The sequence below is a fragment of the Typha latifolia genome, chromosome 1 (assembly GCF_019914945.1).
Source record: "Typha latifolia isolate L0001 chromosome 1, TyphaL0001v2, whole genome shotgun sequence".
Classification (NCBI taxonomy): domain Eukaryota; kingdom Viridiplantae; phylum Streptophyta; class Magnoliopsida; order Poales; family Typhaceae; genus Typha; species Typha latifolia.
Genome location: NC_133086.1, coordinates 23,260,396 through 23,276,596, shown reverse-complemented (window position 1 = coordinate 23,276,596; position 16,201 = coordinate 23,260,396). Strand labels below are relative to the sequence as shown.

Below are 16,201 nucleotides of genomic sequence, written 5' to 3'. Positions count from 1 at the left end.
CCACTTTGGGACAACCACCGTTCCATCTTTAGTGCATGGTTACGACTTACGAGCTCTATTAACTTTTAATCTCTAGATAATAATTTCGTGGCAAATTATTACGTATTATAGAAATCAAAGTCACAAGAGATTTCCAAGTCCACAGTCAATGTCAAGACGGAAAAATCTGGCGAGAACGCCTAAAGGGCGTAGTTAGTGTTACCTCAAGAGTATTAAGGAGAGCCGTCCAGATCTATTTTTACGGTCAGGATTGGATCTATGGAACAATAGAGTGCGCCTCTCGCCACGGCAACGAACTTTCAGAAGCTTCACACGACAGCGTTACCTTTTCCGCCGCTGCTTCCTTATTAATTGCACGCTTACTTTCTGGCCCTTGTTTAGTAGTTAATTTCAGAAATGCCACTATGATGCAATATGGAAAACAGTCCGTGATAATTTAGTCAGAATCTAGAAGGGCATCTTTGCAATATGTCCATAAGCCGAGGTGAGTTGTATGCATATGAGTATGAATGGAATTCAAACTTCAAACCTGGCAGGTGAGTGACCTAACCCGAAAGGCATAGGTTGAATTTTTTACATGTAATGATTGACTCGATCTATGGACCTCTTCTAATTGGAGTTGCTTAATTTTTTATATTCGTCTTGGAAATATATAGAGATAATCTAATAGTTGTGCTGCTATTTCTACACATGAACAGAGGTGTTGGTCTTCAGAGGATGAAGGGAGCCAAAGCTGAAGGTATCAAGAGAAGATAATGAAACTTTGATGATATCTATTCGTTAGGTGAGTATTAATCTTCGAGCTAGATGGTCTGATGGATTTATTCTCATCCTTTTTAAAGATTTTTTTTAGTCTAATGATTCAGGTTAGTTTGTGAGAAATGGGTTGCTTCTCTTCCAAAATCTTGACAAAATCTGGGAGCTTCCAGGAGAATTGGAATCATAGCTTTCAGAAGATAACAAATGTATCAGATGACGTGATCATCTCAAACTCTAAGAGCAGTAGAGACCAATTCCTTGCTCTTCTCTGCACAACAAGCACAGTGTCTAAAAGGATCAGAGCAGCATCTTTCTCAGAGAAGCCTGAGACGAACTCTAATACCAACCCAAGCTCAACAATCACTACAAGTCCATCAGTCGTCGAGGCTGCAAAGATTGAAACCATCAATACATGGGAATTGCTGGCTGGTTTAGAAGAAGAACATCACATTGAAGAAAACCAACACAAAGAGAAACAGGTACAGCAACATCAAGAGCCAAATGATTCAGCCTCTAGTTTGATCAAAGATGAGTCTGAAAGTGGTGTTGGGAGAGTTCGAAGTTTTCGCACTGTTGAGGACTATGATGCATTGGTGGCTGCAGTTAATTTAGAATCCAAGGTGGATAGGAAGGATGCAAGTTTGAAGCATGAAGGCGCAATTGTTGCAACTAAATCTGAGCAAAGTACTGAGAAAGAAAGTAAGAATCCAAGTAGCAAGATTTCGAGGAGAAGATCCATGGCAAAAGAGCTTGCTGATCTAAAAGTTCCTAGCTTCGATTTCTCAAAAAGCGGTAGCCTTAGAGAGTGGCTTGTGCATGGAGGCCAAGTTTTCTCTCCAGGTTCTTATGTCACACCTAAGTTTGGCAATCTAATATCAGAGCATAGAAATCGAGATCAGAGCAATGACCATGCTGTCTTTGATCCAGAGATGGTAGCTCAGTTTGAACAAGCAATGAAGCAACTTACTTTGGAGGAGGAGGACATCCTTAAGGAAATTGTAGAGACTTTAGAGGAAGGCGATGAAGAAGACACTGCCAGAGTGGAACTATCAGAAGATATCACAACAGTACAGAATTAAACTCTGGCCTGGATGCTGGTACAATACCTTTTTAATAACAATGTAATTAGTAGTTTTATCCATGATGGTTCTTTCTAAAGTTTATTTTGCAAATAGTTCATCAGATTTCAACAAATCTTTGGTTTCCAGTACTTCCCTTTTTCTACTTACAGGATGTCTGCTGCTGAAAATATGAAATGCCAAAAACCATTGAGCTAAAACTAAGTGCTCAGAATTTGCCATCTTTAGAGCAGAAAACAAATGAGGAGGAAAGAGAAGCCCAACTCATTCAGATGCTAAAGCTCTGCCTTTACCACAGAAGACATCTTCATGTAAAATAAAATTCAATTCCAATTTCCCAATTGCAATAAGAGAAACACAATCAAAGCCCCTCAAAATAAGATCTAGTACAATGAAATGGTCAACACCATGTTGTTACATAGAGAGATTTTTAATGAACATGCAGATTGAAAAAGAAAGTAAAGGATTCTAAAGATGCAGTGCTACAGGTTATTTATCTTTCATGAACACTAGAATCTACAACTCTTGACAATCAATTCTTTTGAGAAGAGCTTGAACAAAGTAGAATAGGATGTATCAATCTCAGTTACAAAGTCATGGCGATACAGGCTTCCTATACAGAGGTTAATGCTGATTTGCAAGCAAAGCAATAATACATAGCAGCTGGTCGTCAAGGATAGTCTGCAAATACAAGCATAATTTTCTAAAACAATTCATTCTTATATTCAAAGGAGAGAGAGCACCTAAAGGCAAAAGAATGAGGAGAAGAAAATTGTAAGATACCTAGTTTGGCCAGTAGTCTTCAATGAATCATCAGGATATATGCAGCGAAATAACTGGTTTTAAAAGTTCATTCTCTTCGGTGTTAATGACAAGAACAGAACTTTCATACATTTATTACAAGTAAACACTGGCAGGAGAAATCAAAAACACGTTTCTCCAGAGGTGTCGGTCATTTCATCCAAGTTAGTTCCGTAGATTTTAAACATCAGAGCAATATGCTAAAAGAAAAGGAGAAGGAAAATAAGTAGGAAATTTTTTAGTTCACAGTAATGAGCTTGATAATTTCCAAGCTAAGCTTGAATAGGTATACACTAGATCAAGCTCGATCAGCTCGATATACACCTGGATTGAACAGAATAACTTTTGGCAAATTATTAGATATAGTATATATTGTTTGTGGCAAAATATTACACACAGAAAATCAAAGTTGAAGAGATTTCCAACTCCCCATATACGTTTTCTTATTTATATATATCAATGAAACTCTGCATTACTATTTCCTCTATCATTCTACATCACACTCTCATCGGTATAGCATAGTATATTAGAAGAAATTCAAAACATTTTACTAAAGTTGTTTTTGATACATTGTTACTGTGCGCTGCATCTTTAGCCAACTAACATTTTTGCTACCCAATTAAGTTAGTATAGAAAACATCGTCTTCTCCATATGGAAAATTTAATAAATTGTACGCACTTTTAGTTCATCTTATTGTAGCATTTATTTTATTTACAAGTGACTTAATTTAAAAAAAAATTATCGCCGATCACAACCAAGTTGCAATTTGGAAACACAACAAATGCTTGATTGTCGTGGTGATAGAGATTCTAGATGTTATTGTATTAACTGCGACTAATCCAGTAGCCAAGATCGATGCTCCAGATATTTAGAGTAATTTTTTTGAGTTAAGTATTTTTAGTTTATTATAATTTTTTTTTTGCAGTTTAGGTCAGTTGTTAAGGTTGATTTTTCTATTATTAGTTTCTTTTATAATTTAGATAGTTATTATATATTAAGTTTTTTAGGTCCTTCGTTTATGTTATATGTTAATTTTCAAACAATTTAGATGTTTTTATTGTGCTTTTTAATTTAGTGTTTATCTTATATAATCATCATTTTGTAATAGAGACATCTAAACTGTATGGAAAATAACATATAACATAATAAGATAACTCTATAAAACTTAAAATACAATAACTATCTAAATTATAAAATAAACTAATAACAGGAAAATAAATATGACAACTAGTCTAAGCTATAAAAAATATTATAATTAGTTAAAAAATAGTTAATTAAAAAAATTACTCTAAATATCTAGAGCACCGAACATGGCTAACTCATTAGTTGTAGATAATAGTATAATACAATGGCACCTAAAATCTCTATTAGCAACCAAGTATCCATTGAGTCTCCAAACTACAACTTTTTTGTGAACACCGATAATTATTTTCAGAATTGAGTCACTTACAAATAAACTAAATGATACAATAATATGAACTAAAAGTGTGTATATTTTGTTGAATTTTTCATATGAGGAAGACGATCATTTCTCTACTCTCTCAACCGCATAGCAAAATGATAGTTTGGCTAAATGATGTAGCACATAGTAACAGTACATCCAAAACTACTTTATAACATGTTTTGAATTCTTTTAAGATATTGTACTACACCAGAGTGTGATGTAGAATGATAAAGAAAATAATAACGCAAAGTTGGCTGAATAGATTACGTGAATGAGCATGAACAGTATTTTCATCAGCTTCTTCACCAAGTTGAGGATCACCTTGCTGACCAACTTTTTCATCATGATGAGGATGGAGACTTAGTAGGTGATCTTGAGGAGGAGATATCAAAGTAGTAAATTACCAATAAATTCATCTTGACAAGAAAAAAAGAGTAGTTCTCTAAAGATATTTATAGAGCCCATCATCTTCTCCCTCTTGTCACATTTTTAGCCATTAACCTTGTTCTGGAACCCGAAGAGTTTCATTTTGAACTCTAGGACCCCTTCTTCACCAAGTTAATGTTAATGATGGAGGCTTAGTTGGTATCTTGGGAAGGAGTGGACATTGAAATACTAGATACTAGCAATGAACAAAAATCTTGCGAAGAAAGAAACAAAAATAGTAGTTCTACATTCTATCAGTTGCAGCTAGGTGTGCGAACGAGCCGAGCCGGCTCTAGCTCAGGCTCGGCTTGAAATTAATTTTGAGCCCTCTAAAGATATTTAGGTTCAGCTTAGCTCAACTCGAGCCGAGCCAGATCAAGTTCAAGAAGAGCTCGAGCTTGATTAGAAGAGAAGGCGAAGGAGACGACGGGGTGACGGCTTGCCGAAAGAGGAGGATGAGAAAGCCAGAGGAGGCCGATGGAGAGGAGAAGACAGTGGTGGCTTGTTGATGGAGGACAATGAGGCCAAATGGGGAGGTGAAAGAGGAGGAGACGATAGGACGACGACTTGTTGATGGAGGACAAGGAAGCCGGATGAGGAGGCTGACGCCAAGTTTAAATCATAATTCAATTTCAATTTCGATTCTCAATTCGAACTTGTACCATATTCAAATTAATGCTCTACAATCCTCAAGCTCCTGGCAAGAGCTAACTCCACCTCTTGTTTTCCAACAAATAAAAATACGTTTTTTTTTTCCTTTCTTTCTGTGCTCGGACACACAAGTATTGTCAATTCCACTTTAAAGCTATATGATTAGATCATCTTGCTTTTTTATGTCCTAGTTCTATTTTAAAATAAGAAATATTTCAAAAATAATTACAAAATTTTGAAGATATTTAATATTATTTTATTTTAAATAAAATATAAAAGATTATTTATGAGATGACAATTTCTATGGGATTAAGTATTAGATTATTATTTTTCATTTTTTTTATGCATGAGTTATAAATAAGAATTGAGATATATAACTTTAAAAATATTAATATCATGAATAAGTTATATATAAATTATATTTAGAAGACTTGATAATCTCGATGATAAGAATTATGGTATATGAAATTTGTAAAAGTAAGATTTTGAATCCCAACATTTTTTTATAATAATTATTCAAATATTGACGTGCTAATAAGTGACTAGTTGGGTTGGTCCACTTCATTGTCAAATGGGCTTAACAGGCTGTCTTACAATTGTGTTGAGAAAAACCTACTGCCTCAAATTAGAAGCAAAATATTCTGTTCTTTTTAGTCCTTTATTTTTAAAATATATGCTATGAAGGACAAGATTTAACTGTTATTAGATTTTATCATAGAAGATATAATAATTCTTGTTCATAGAAAAAAATTGACATTTCTTTCTTGAGATAAGCTTGGAGAGGAGTAAAGGCCTTGTCCAGAAAACAAAAGATTCACATTTCATATCACAAGTTAGTGATACTTAATGTATTGTTATTTACTTTTTTTTCTTTTTTAGTTAGAGAGAAAATATATTAATCAAGACTCATGATTACCCTAAGACGAAAAATAATGTTGGAAAAAACTGAAAAAAAATCTTCGAAGGAGTATCAAAAATCTGAAAGTCATTATGTGTTTATCGATCGATCAGTAACATCTCTAATTTCACGAAATACATGAGAAATTATATATTTGGAGAAATGTTACATAAGAAAGAAAAAATATTGTCAACTATTAGATTAGTGTAAAGTCAAATATCATATATTCGTTTAGAGAGTTGGAAAGAACAAATCGGTCTCAATACGAACTTGTGACTTGTTCATTAGTAGACTAATCATGTGGAAGAGTTCCGCTTCAAAAAAAATAATATAAACTCTCAAATGTCAAAAGACTAGGATTACTTAAATATTAATAACTATTACAAAATAATGATTACACAAGATAAACACTAAATTAGAAAAATCTAAGCAAAGATATTTAGACCTAAGAAACTTAAAATACAATTATTATCTAAATCATAAAATAAACTAAAAATAGAAAAATAAACCTTAACAACTTATCTAAACTGTAAAAAACATTATAATAAACTAAAAATAATTTAAATATCCGGAGCATCGAACCTCATTACTCTATTAGTCATAGCTAATATAACAGCACCTAAAATCTGCGTCACCAAAGCAATAATGCGTCCGTTTAATCTCCAAAGTGTAACTTCACTATAATTGGCGAGAAATTATTTTGGAAGTGAGTCGCTTACGAATAAAATACACACTACAATAATATACACTAAAAGTGCACACATTTCGTTATATTTTCCATATGAGAAAGATGATCATTTCTCTCCTCCTTCAACCACGTAATAAAATATTATTTGACTAAATGATGCAGTGCACAATACCACTGCATCAAAAATTATTTTAGTAAAATATTTTTGATGTCTTTCAACATATTGTGCTAAACCGATAAAAAAGATAGAGAAAATAATAATATAAAATTAAACAAACGGATTACGTGGAGGATCATGAACACTACTTTCACCAATTTTTTGACCAAGTTGAGGATGACCTTGCTGAGCAGCTTCTTGACCAAGTTGATGATGACTTTGCTAATCAACTTTTTGACCAAGTTAAAGATGCCCTTATTGACCAGTTTCTTGACCAAGTTGAGGATCAACTTACTGACCAGCTTCTTCATCAAGTTGAGAATGGAGGCTTGGTTGGTGATCTTGAAGAGTAGACATTAATGAAGAAGTAGAAATTATGAATAAACTGATCTTAATAAGAAAAAAATAATAGTTCTGTAAAAAAATTTATAGAGCTCTCCATCTTCTTCCTCATCCAGTTTACTCTCTCTATACTAATCAGAAAATAGCAAAACAAAAAATAAGATAAAAAAAAGTCTTAACATAAAAATAAAATAAAAAAATAACATAAAAAATGAAGGAATATTAACGTTTTAGTAAAAAAAGGAAATAAAAGACGTATTATCGTCCCTCCTTTTTGTCACATTTTCAGCTAGTAATTATTAGTACATAAACCCTTATCGTCTACTTTGGTAAAACATTTTAAAATTTTTCTAAGATAATGACGAGATACCAATGCAGTAATATAGAATAATAATAGGAAATAATACTGGAAAGTAGGATGAACGAATTACTCGGGAGGAACATGAACTACTTTGACATTATAGTAAAATTTGAAAAACTATATTTTCAGCTCAAGAACTAACAGAAACATTATTTTGCCTTGCTAGAAACCTGAAAAGCTTCATTTTGAGCTCTTGGACCAGCAGAAATGTGAAAACGTTTTTTTTATTAAAACGTTCATGTTCTGCATTGATGATGTAGTTTTTCATATTTCTACTAGTCCAAGAGCTCAAAATGAAGCTTTTCAGGTTTCTAGCAAAGCAAAATACTATTCCTGCTAGTTCTTGAGCTAAAAATGTAGTTTTTTAGATTTTACAATAAGGTCAAAGTAGTTCATGCTCCTCCCGAGTAATTCGTTCATCCTACTTTCCATTATTATTTCATATTATTATTCTATATTACTATATTAGTATCTCGTCGTTATCTTAGAAAATTTTTAAAACGTTTTACCAATGTAGACGATAAAGGTCAAAGTACTAATAATTACTAGCTAAAAATATGACAAAAGAGAGAGACGACAATACGTTTTTCCAATTTCATTTTTTTATTATAACGTTCATGTTCCTTCATTTTTTATGTTATTCTTTTATTTTATTTTTATATTAAGACTACATGTCCAGAGCCCAGGTTACTGACACTTATTTTTTGTTTTGTTATTTTCTGATTAGCAGAGAGAGTAAACTGGATGAGGAAGAAGATGGAGAGCTCTATAAATTTCTCTATAGAACTATTATTTTTTCTTATCAATATCAATTTATTCATAATTTCTACTACTTAAAAAAAATATCTAGTCCTCAAACTCACCAATCAGGCATCCATCCGCAACTTGGTGAAAAAACTAGTCAGTAAGTTGATCCTCAACTTAGTCAATAAGCTGGTCAGCAATGTCATCCTTAACTTGGTCAAAAAGCTAGTTAGCAAGATCATCATCAACTTCGTCAAAAAGCACAGTATGTTAAAAGACATCAAAAATATTTTACTAAAATAATTTTTGATGCAGTGGTATTGTGCGCTGCATCATTTAGTCAAATAATATTTTACTACGTGGCTGAATAAGGAGAGAAAATATATCTTCCTTATATGAAAAATATATCGAAACATGTGCACTTTTAGTGCATATTATTATAGTGTGTATTTTATTCGTAAGCGACTCACTTTTAAAATAATTTCTCGCCAATTATAGTGAAGTTGCACTTTAGAGATTCAATAGAAACATGTTTGCCATGGTGACAGAAGATTTTAGTTGCTATTTTATTAGCTATGACTAATAGAGTAATGAGGTTCGATCTGGATATTTAAATTATTTTTAGTTTATTATAATAGTTTTTACAGTTTAGATAAGTTGTTAAGGTTTTTTTTTTAAGTTGATTTTATGAGAGATAATTATTGTATTTTAAATTTCTTAGGTCTAAATGTCTCTGTTGTATTCTTTTAATTTAGTATTTATCTTGTGTAACCATCATTTTGTAATATTTATTGAGATTTTGGTAATCCTAGTCTTTTCTTATTTGAGAGTTTATATCATTTTTTAAACGGAAATCTTGCACATGTTTAGTCGACTCATAAATGAACAAGTCACAAGTTTGGATTGAGACTGATTCCTACTTGCCGACACTCTAAATCGAATCCATGATATTTGGTTGGTTCACCAATCGAATAATTGCCAATATTTTCTCTTATAAAATATTTCTCCAAATATACAATTTCTCATGTATTTCGTGAAACCAGAGATGCTACCAATTGATCAACAAACACAGAATGCCTATCAAATTTTGGATACTCTTTCGAAGATTTTTTTCATTTTTTAACGTCATTTTATATCTTGCCGTAATCATAAGTCTTAATTAATATATTTGCTCTTTAACTAAAAAATAAAAAAAAAGTAAATAACAATACAATAAGTATCACTAAGTTGTGATATGAATTATGCATCTTTTGTTTTCTGCACAAGGCCTTCATTTCTCTCCAAGAAACTTTATCTCAAGAAAGAAATGTCAACTTTTTTCTATTAACAAGAATTATTAGATCTTCTATGATAAAATCTAATACCGTCAATTCTTGTCCTCCATAGCATATTTTTTTAATATAAAGGGACTAAAAAGAAAAGAAAATAAAATATTAATCTAATACTTAATCCAATATAAATTGTCGTCTCAGAAATAATCCTTTGAAAAATATCTTTTATATTTTATTTAAAATAAAATAAATATTAAATATTTCATTATTTTGTAATTATTTTTGAAATATTTTTAATTTTAAAATATAAAAACATCAAATCTCTTTATTATAAAAAAATAGTAAACCTGATTTTTCTATATGTAAAATTCTTAATCTTTTGAACACATGCATAAAAGCCTCGTCGTCGAGGTGTCGAAAGGCGAGGAGAGTGATTCAGTTCTTGAGTTCATCTGCTCTGTGTGGCTCAACTCGCTTGTATGCAGCACCGCGGCAGCTTGAGGAGGACGAGCACCGAAATAGGAGGCAGGGATGTGGGATGTGGGATTTAGGGATTAGGATTTAATAACCCCTTTTCTATCGAGCTGAGCCTGAGCAAGCCGGCTCTAGTTCAAACTCAGCCCATCTCTAACCGAGGCGAGCCAAACTGGAGCACCAGCCAAGTCGAGCCTGAGCTGCTTGTTTATTTTGACAACCCTACTAGGACATGTTGAGCTTAAAAATAAAAAAATAAAGAAACATGGACTTGTATATCACCTCATCTATTAGCCATTAAAATAAATTAAATTAATGATATTATGCAACTGCACTCAATAAATAAATTAATTAAATTTATGAAAGAGGAAAAATGAAAGTGTATTTTAGTCTGTTAATATTAAACTGATAAATAAGTGTATTTTAATCAATTTGTATATAATATAAACTGATATGAGTGTCACGTAAACAAAGTCCGTCGAATGATAAAGTCATAAAAAAAGATAATTTAAGTAAATCTAAAATTTAGGGGCATGCCGTAATGAAAAAAAATAGTTAGAGGAATTTCTCGTAAAAATCTTAATATAGTTAAGAGTGTAAATGTAAGTAAACTATTATGAAACTTTAAAGACCAGTGCTATCATAACATGACTATAATATAGGGTGTCATTTGCAAATTTCTTAAAAAAAAAAGATAATTTTTTCTAAGATAAGGAGACACTAAATACAGTAATACAGAATAATAAGAGAAAGTAATAAAAAAAAGTAGGATAAACGAATTACTTAATCTACCATGAACTACTTTGACCTTACTGTTGAAATCTAAAAGCTACATTTTGAGGAACTAGCAAGAAAAGTACTTTCGCCTTATTAGAAATATGAAGAGTTTCATTTTGAGCTCTAGGACTAGCAAAAATATGAAAAACTATATTTTGAGCTCAAAAACTAGCAAGAACAACAATTTCACCTTACTAAAAATCTAAAAAAGCTTTATTGTAAGCTCTAGAACCAATAGATATGGTACCTTAGTCTTATAGTGAAACTGAAAATTGTAGTTTGAGCTCTACGATCAAATTCTTCACCAAGCTTATGATGGAGGCTTCGTTAGTGATATTGGAAAGGAGTAAGCGGTAGACATAGAAAAAAATGTAGTTCTGCATTCTACCGAGTGCAGCAACCCTCTCTCTCTAATACTTAGCAAGACAGCAAAGCTGACCAAGGCTAGTAAAGTAGGGTTATAGTTCTTAAACCGGGAATGCCGTTCTGCCATCACTCCTCCCTCTCTTGTCACATCGAGTATAAATTATTTTAGAACTAGATTTATTACGAGCGCATGCCAGTTGTCTGCATAAAGCCATAAAGGCATGTATGCCTTATATTATCTTTTTTCTGTGAGAAATTTGCAAATGATACCCTCTAATATAGTCATTTTATGATTGCACTCGTAGTTTTATAATAGGTTACTTATATTTACACTCACAGCTATACTCAGATTTTTACAAAAAATTCCTCAACTGGTTTTTTATTACAGCATGCACCTAAATGTTAGATTTACTTTTAATTGCCCTTTTCTATTACTTTATCATTTGCTTTACTGATAGATTTTGTTTACGTGACACTCATATTAGTCTAAATTATATACAAATTGATTAAAATGCACTTATTTATCGATCTAATAGTAACAGAATAAAATATACTTTCACTTTCCCTCTTTCATAAATTTTATTTATTTATTTATTGAGGGCAGTTGCATAATTTCATTAATTAAATTTATTTTTAATGGCTAAATAGATGAGGTGTTCATGTTTCTTTATTTTTTTATTCTTACGCATGTCCGATTAGGGTTGTCAAAATAAACAAGTAGCTTGGGCTCGGCTCAGCTGAAGCTCAAGTTTGGCTTGGCTCGGTTACAGAGGAGCCAAGCCCGAGCTGGATCCATTGCTCGGCAAGGTGGTTCTCGACGACGAAGGATTTGAAGTTGAAAACAGGCTAAGAAGAGAGAGAAAGAGAGAGACGAGTGAGAAAGATAAGGTTTGAGAGGAAATGGCGAATGGGATATTGGTGATTACCGGGTGAGATGGGCAGTAGTCTACGAGGCAGACGATCTTGGAGCGGAGGATCTGGAGGACGTTGGAGTCGAAGGTGGAAGGATGGGACTCCGAGAGGAAGGAGCGAGAAGGAGGAGAAGAAATCGAGGGTTTGAGGAAGGAGAGGAGCCATGGCTTGTTGCGAAGGAAACGAGCCATTAGGTATTAGGGCTGGGGTTTGGCGATTTAGTAAGGGGTTTTAGGCATGGATAAGTTGTCAGAATAAATTTGCTTTTGGGGATAACGTGGAAATAAGGAATGGTATTTGTTTCGAGCAAGTGATAGAGATTATTTTCTCACCACGATAACATTCTAACTCATAAAACGTTAAAAGCACAGCATATTCTTTCTGCTTATGCACATTAATGTATATATTCTGCTGAAAAGGATTGCCAATTTCTTTTGGTGTTCCTTCCCTGGGTCTCAGAAGTTGTAGCTTGCAAAGAGACCGACCTGCTGTATATTTGTAATGACCAAACCAACCAGAGGGAAGTTTGAGCAGACAATGTCTTTGAGTTTTCATTATGATAATTTCTATCATCGATAGCTACTCAGTTGCTTTCAGTAAATTATGTTACAGGACTATGCGCAAATTGGAAATTATGCTCCAAAGTTAGCATTCAATTCCATTCATCTTTTCGTGATTCAACCAGTAATACTCACAGTAATCGTGGGAAAGTCTGCATGCATACAACAAATTTTGCTGATAAGGTGGAGAGGTGGCGGAAGGAAACTAAGGCAACCGACAGCCGGCAGCCGGCGGCTGAGGCGGAGGAGAGGGGGAGAGATCCGGGAAGGTACTAATGGGAAAAACCAAAAAAGAATAAAAAAAGAAGAGAAGGATTAGAAAAAGATTATATTTAAGCTGAGCCTACCAAGCTGAGCCTGAGCAAACTTGCTCCGGCTTAGGTTCAACTCGAAATACAAATTGAACCTTAAAATAAGGTCAGGCTAGACTCAACTCAAGCCAACGGAAATTTTGGTAATGTACCATTTTACATTTTAAGCACACCTTTAAATTTTTTATTATTATTTTTTAAATGGAGGAACATAAATATATTTTTTTAAATAAACTAATAGTAAAAAAAATTCTAAAAATAGCTAAAATATGGGTTGGGTCGAATGATTGGTGGGTCGGGCCGGCCCGGGCTAACCGGCTAGCCCAATCTCTCACGGGTCGACAGGCGATAATGGGCTAGACTATTCTAGCCCGGCCCGAACCCGGCCCGGCTCAAGTGATTGGTGGGTCGGGCCATAAAATACTTAAGCCCGGTTGGCCCAAAAAGTCCGGCCCGAACCAGATCTGGCCAGCCCGATGATCTTGTCTAATCCTTCCCTCCCACTTATCTCGTCGAGTATAAATTATTTTAGAACTAGATTTATTACGAGTGCATACCAATTGTCTGCATATGGGCAGAGATGCCTTATTGCCTTATATAATCTTCGTTTTTGAGAAATTTTCAAATAACACCCTCTATTATAGTTATTTTATGATTGCACTCGTTTTAAAATTTTATAATATTTACACTCACAACTATACTCAGATTTTTACGAAAAATTCCTCAACTTTTTTTTTCATTACATCATGCCCCTAAATTTTAGATTTACTCTAATTGCCCTTTCCTATTACTTTATTATTTGCTGTATTGACAGGCTTTGTTTACGTGACACTCATATCAGTCTTTATTATATACAAATTAATTAAAATGTACTTATTTATCGATCTAATAGTAACAGACTAAAATATACTTTCAATTTCCCTCTTTCATAAATTTAATTAATTTATTTATTGAGGATAGTTGCATAATTTCATTAATTTAATTTATTTTAATGGCTAACTAGATGGCTTAATTAATTTATTTTATTTTATTTTTAAGACAGCCAGGTTACTATTCTGGCAAGATTGTATCTACCGTAAAATTTTGTGCATAACTTATTATATATTTTATCTTATGTAAGATTTGATTAAAATATATATAAATGAGTGTTTGTTTGTAAAATATATTTAAATGAGATCTAATTTATGAATAAATATCCTCTTATGTATGAACCAAATACCACTTAGATTATTTAGAATTAAGCAAGGAAAGTTTTTACTGATATTTTTTTAATATTATATTAATTGAGTAAATATTTTTTATGAAATAATATTGATTATATTTATTTAATAATATCTAAGTAAGTAACATCAGAATTTTAATCCAGATAATTATAGCTAATTATTCATGTATGTGTACAAAAATTAAGAAATTTACATTTTATAGAAAAATCAGGTTTACTATTTCTTTATAAAAAAGAGATTTGATGTTTTTATATTTTAAAACTAAAAATATTTAAAAAACAATCAGAAAATTTTGAAAATATTTAATATAATTTTATTTTAAATAAAATGTAAAAGATATTTTTAAAAGGATTATTTATGAGATGACAATTTCTATGGATTAAGTATTAGATTATTATTTTAGTAAAATGTTCTTGATGTCTTCCAAGATATTGTGTCAAACCGTCGAAAAAATGGTGCACAAATATAGATAAAGCAATAATGTAAAGTTGAACAAATGGATTTCGTGGAGGGACATGTATTAGTTTCACTAGCTTCTTCACCCAGTTTAGTATTACCTTGTTGACCAGCTTGACTAACTTCTTCCCCAAATTGAGGATCACTTTGGTGAGCAATTTCTTCACCAAATTGAAGATCGACCAACTTCTTCACCAAGTTGAAATATGGAGGCTCGGTTGGTGATCTTGAGGAGTAGACATTGTTATAAATAAAATAAATTTGACAAGAAAAAAAGAATAGTTCGGTTGAGAAATTTATAGAGCTCTCCTCTTATTCTCAATCCAATTTACTCTCTTCTAATCAGAAAATAGAAAAAAAAAAGTGTCCATAAACTAGCCTCTGCGCATGCCAGTATTAACATAAAAATATAAAAAATATAAAAAATGAATGAAAATAAACGTTTTAATAAAAAAAGAAATATAAATTATCAGTAATTTAGTAAAACTATTTGAAATTTTTCTAAGATACCGCAGATGCAGTAATATAGAAAGTAGAATGAACGAGTTATTTCGAGGAGAATGAACTATTTTAATCATACCGTGAAATCTAAAAAGCTACGTTTTGAGCTGAAGAGCTAATAAAAACAGTACTTTCGTTTTGCTAGAAACATGAAGAGCTACATTTTGAGCTCAAAAACCAGCAAGAACAATACTTTTGCCTTGCTAGAAATCTGAAGAGCTTCATTTTGAGCTTTAGGATCAGCAAAAATATGAAAAACTATATTTTAAGCTTAAAAACTAACAAAAACAGTATTTAAACCTTACTAAAAATCTGAAAAAACTTCATTTTAAGCTTTAGAACCAGTAGATATCATACCTTAATCTTCTAGTGGAACCTGAAGATTTTCATTTTGAGCTCTGCGATCAGATTTTTCACCGAGACGACGATGGAGGCTTCGCTGGTAATCTTGGGAAGCAGATTCTGCATTTTACCGGTTGCAGCGCTCCCTCCCTCTCTCTCTCTAATGCATAGAAAAATAGCAAAGCTAAACAAGCCTAGTAAAGTAGGCTTGCAGGTACGTTCGGGCGTCACTCCTCCCTCCCTCTCTTTGTCACATCAATTATACATTATTTTAGAACGACATTTAATACGAGCGCACAAGTAGGACTCATATTGTTTTTCTTTTTTTTTGAGAAATTAGCAAATTACACCCTCTATTATAATCATTTTATGATTGCACTCTCTTTAAAGTTTTTATATTATAGGTTAGTTACATTTACACTCTCAACTATACTTAGATTTTTACGAAAAATTTCTCAAACTTTTTTTTCTTTTCATTATAGCATTTTAGATTTACTTTAATTGCCCTTTTCTATTACTTTATTATTTAGTTTATTCACGGACTTTGTTTACGTGACACTCATATTAGAATTTATTATATACAAATTGATTAAAATATATTTATTGATCGGTATAATAGTAACAGACTAAAATATACGTTCACTTTTCCCTCTTTCA

The 16,201-nt window shown here is 32.3% G+C and overlaps 1 protein-coding gene and 1 long non-coding RNA gene across 4 annotated transcripts; one reads left to right on the top strand and one right to left on the bottom strand.

The window, feature by feature from the left end:
• The first annotated feature begins 631 nt into the window (after positions 1-631).
• On the top strand, positions 632-2,291 carry LOC140789637 (uncharacterized). Of its 3 annotated transcripts, none has more exons than XM_073139422.1 (3): positions 632-784; positions 854-1,856; positions 1,991-2,291. In XM_073139422.1, the coding sequence occupies exon 2, from the start codon at positions 882-884 to the stop codon at positions 1,836-1,838; it is 957 nt and encodes a 318-aa protein (XP_072995523.1). In that variant the 5' UTR covers positions 632-784; positions 854-881; the 3' UTR covers positions 1,839-1,856; positions 1,991-2,291. The 3 variants fall into 3 exon arrangements, with proteins under 3 accessions (XP_072995523.1, XP_072995531.1, XP_072995517.1); XM_073139430.1 differs by having other exon boundaries at positions 635-784; positions 867-1,856; XM_073139416.1 differs by lacking the exon at positions 1,991-2,291 and having other exon boundaries at positions 635-784; positions 867-1,953.
• On the bottom strand, positions 2,285-15,746 carry LOC140789668 (uncharacterized). Its single transcript, XR_012109231.1, has 2 exons — positions 15,560-15,746; positions 2,285-7,245 (listed from the first exon to the last, which is right to left on the bottom strand). It is a non-coding gene; the product is annotated as an uncharacterized lncRNA (long non-coding RNA).
• Positions 15,747-16,201: the final 455 nt, after the last annotated feature.

Bases quoted from the DNA above. Each gene is read 5' to 3' on its own strand.
- LOC140789637 (XM_073139422.1), top strand. From the start codon at position 882: ATGGGTTGCTTCTCTTCCAAAATCTTGACAAAATCTGGGAGCTTCCAG.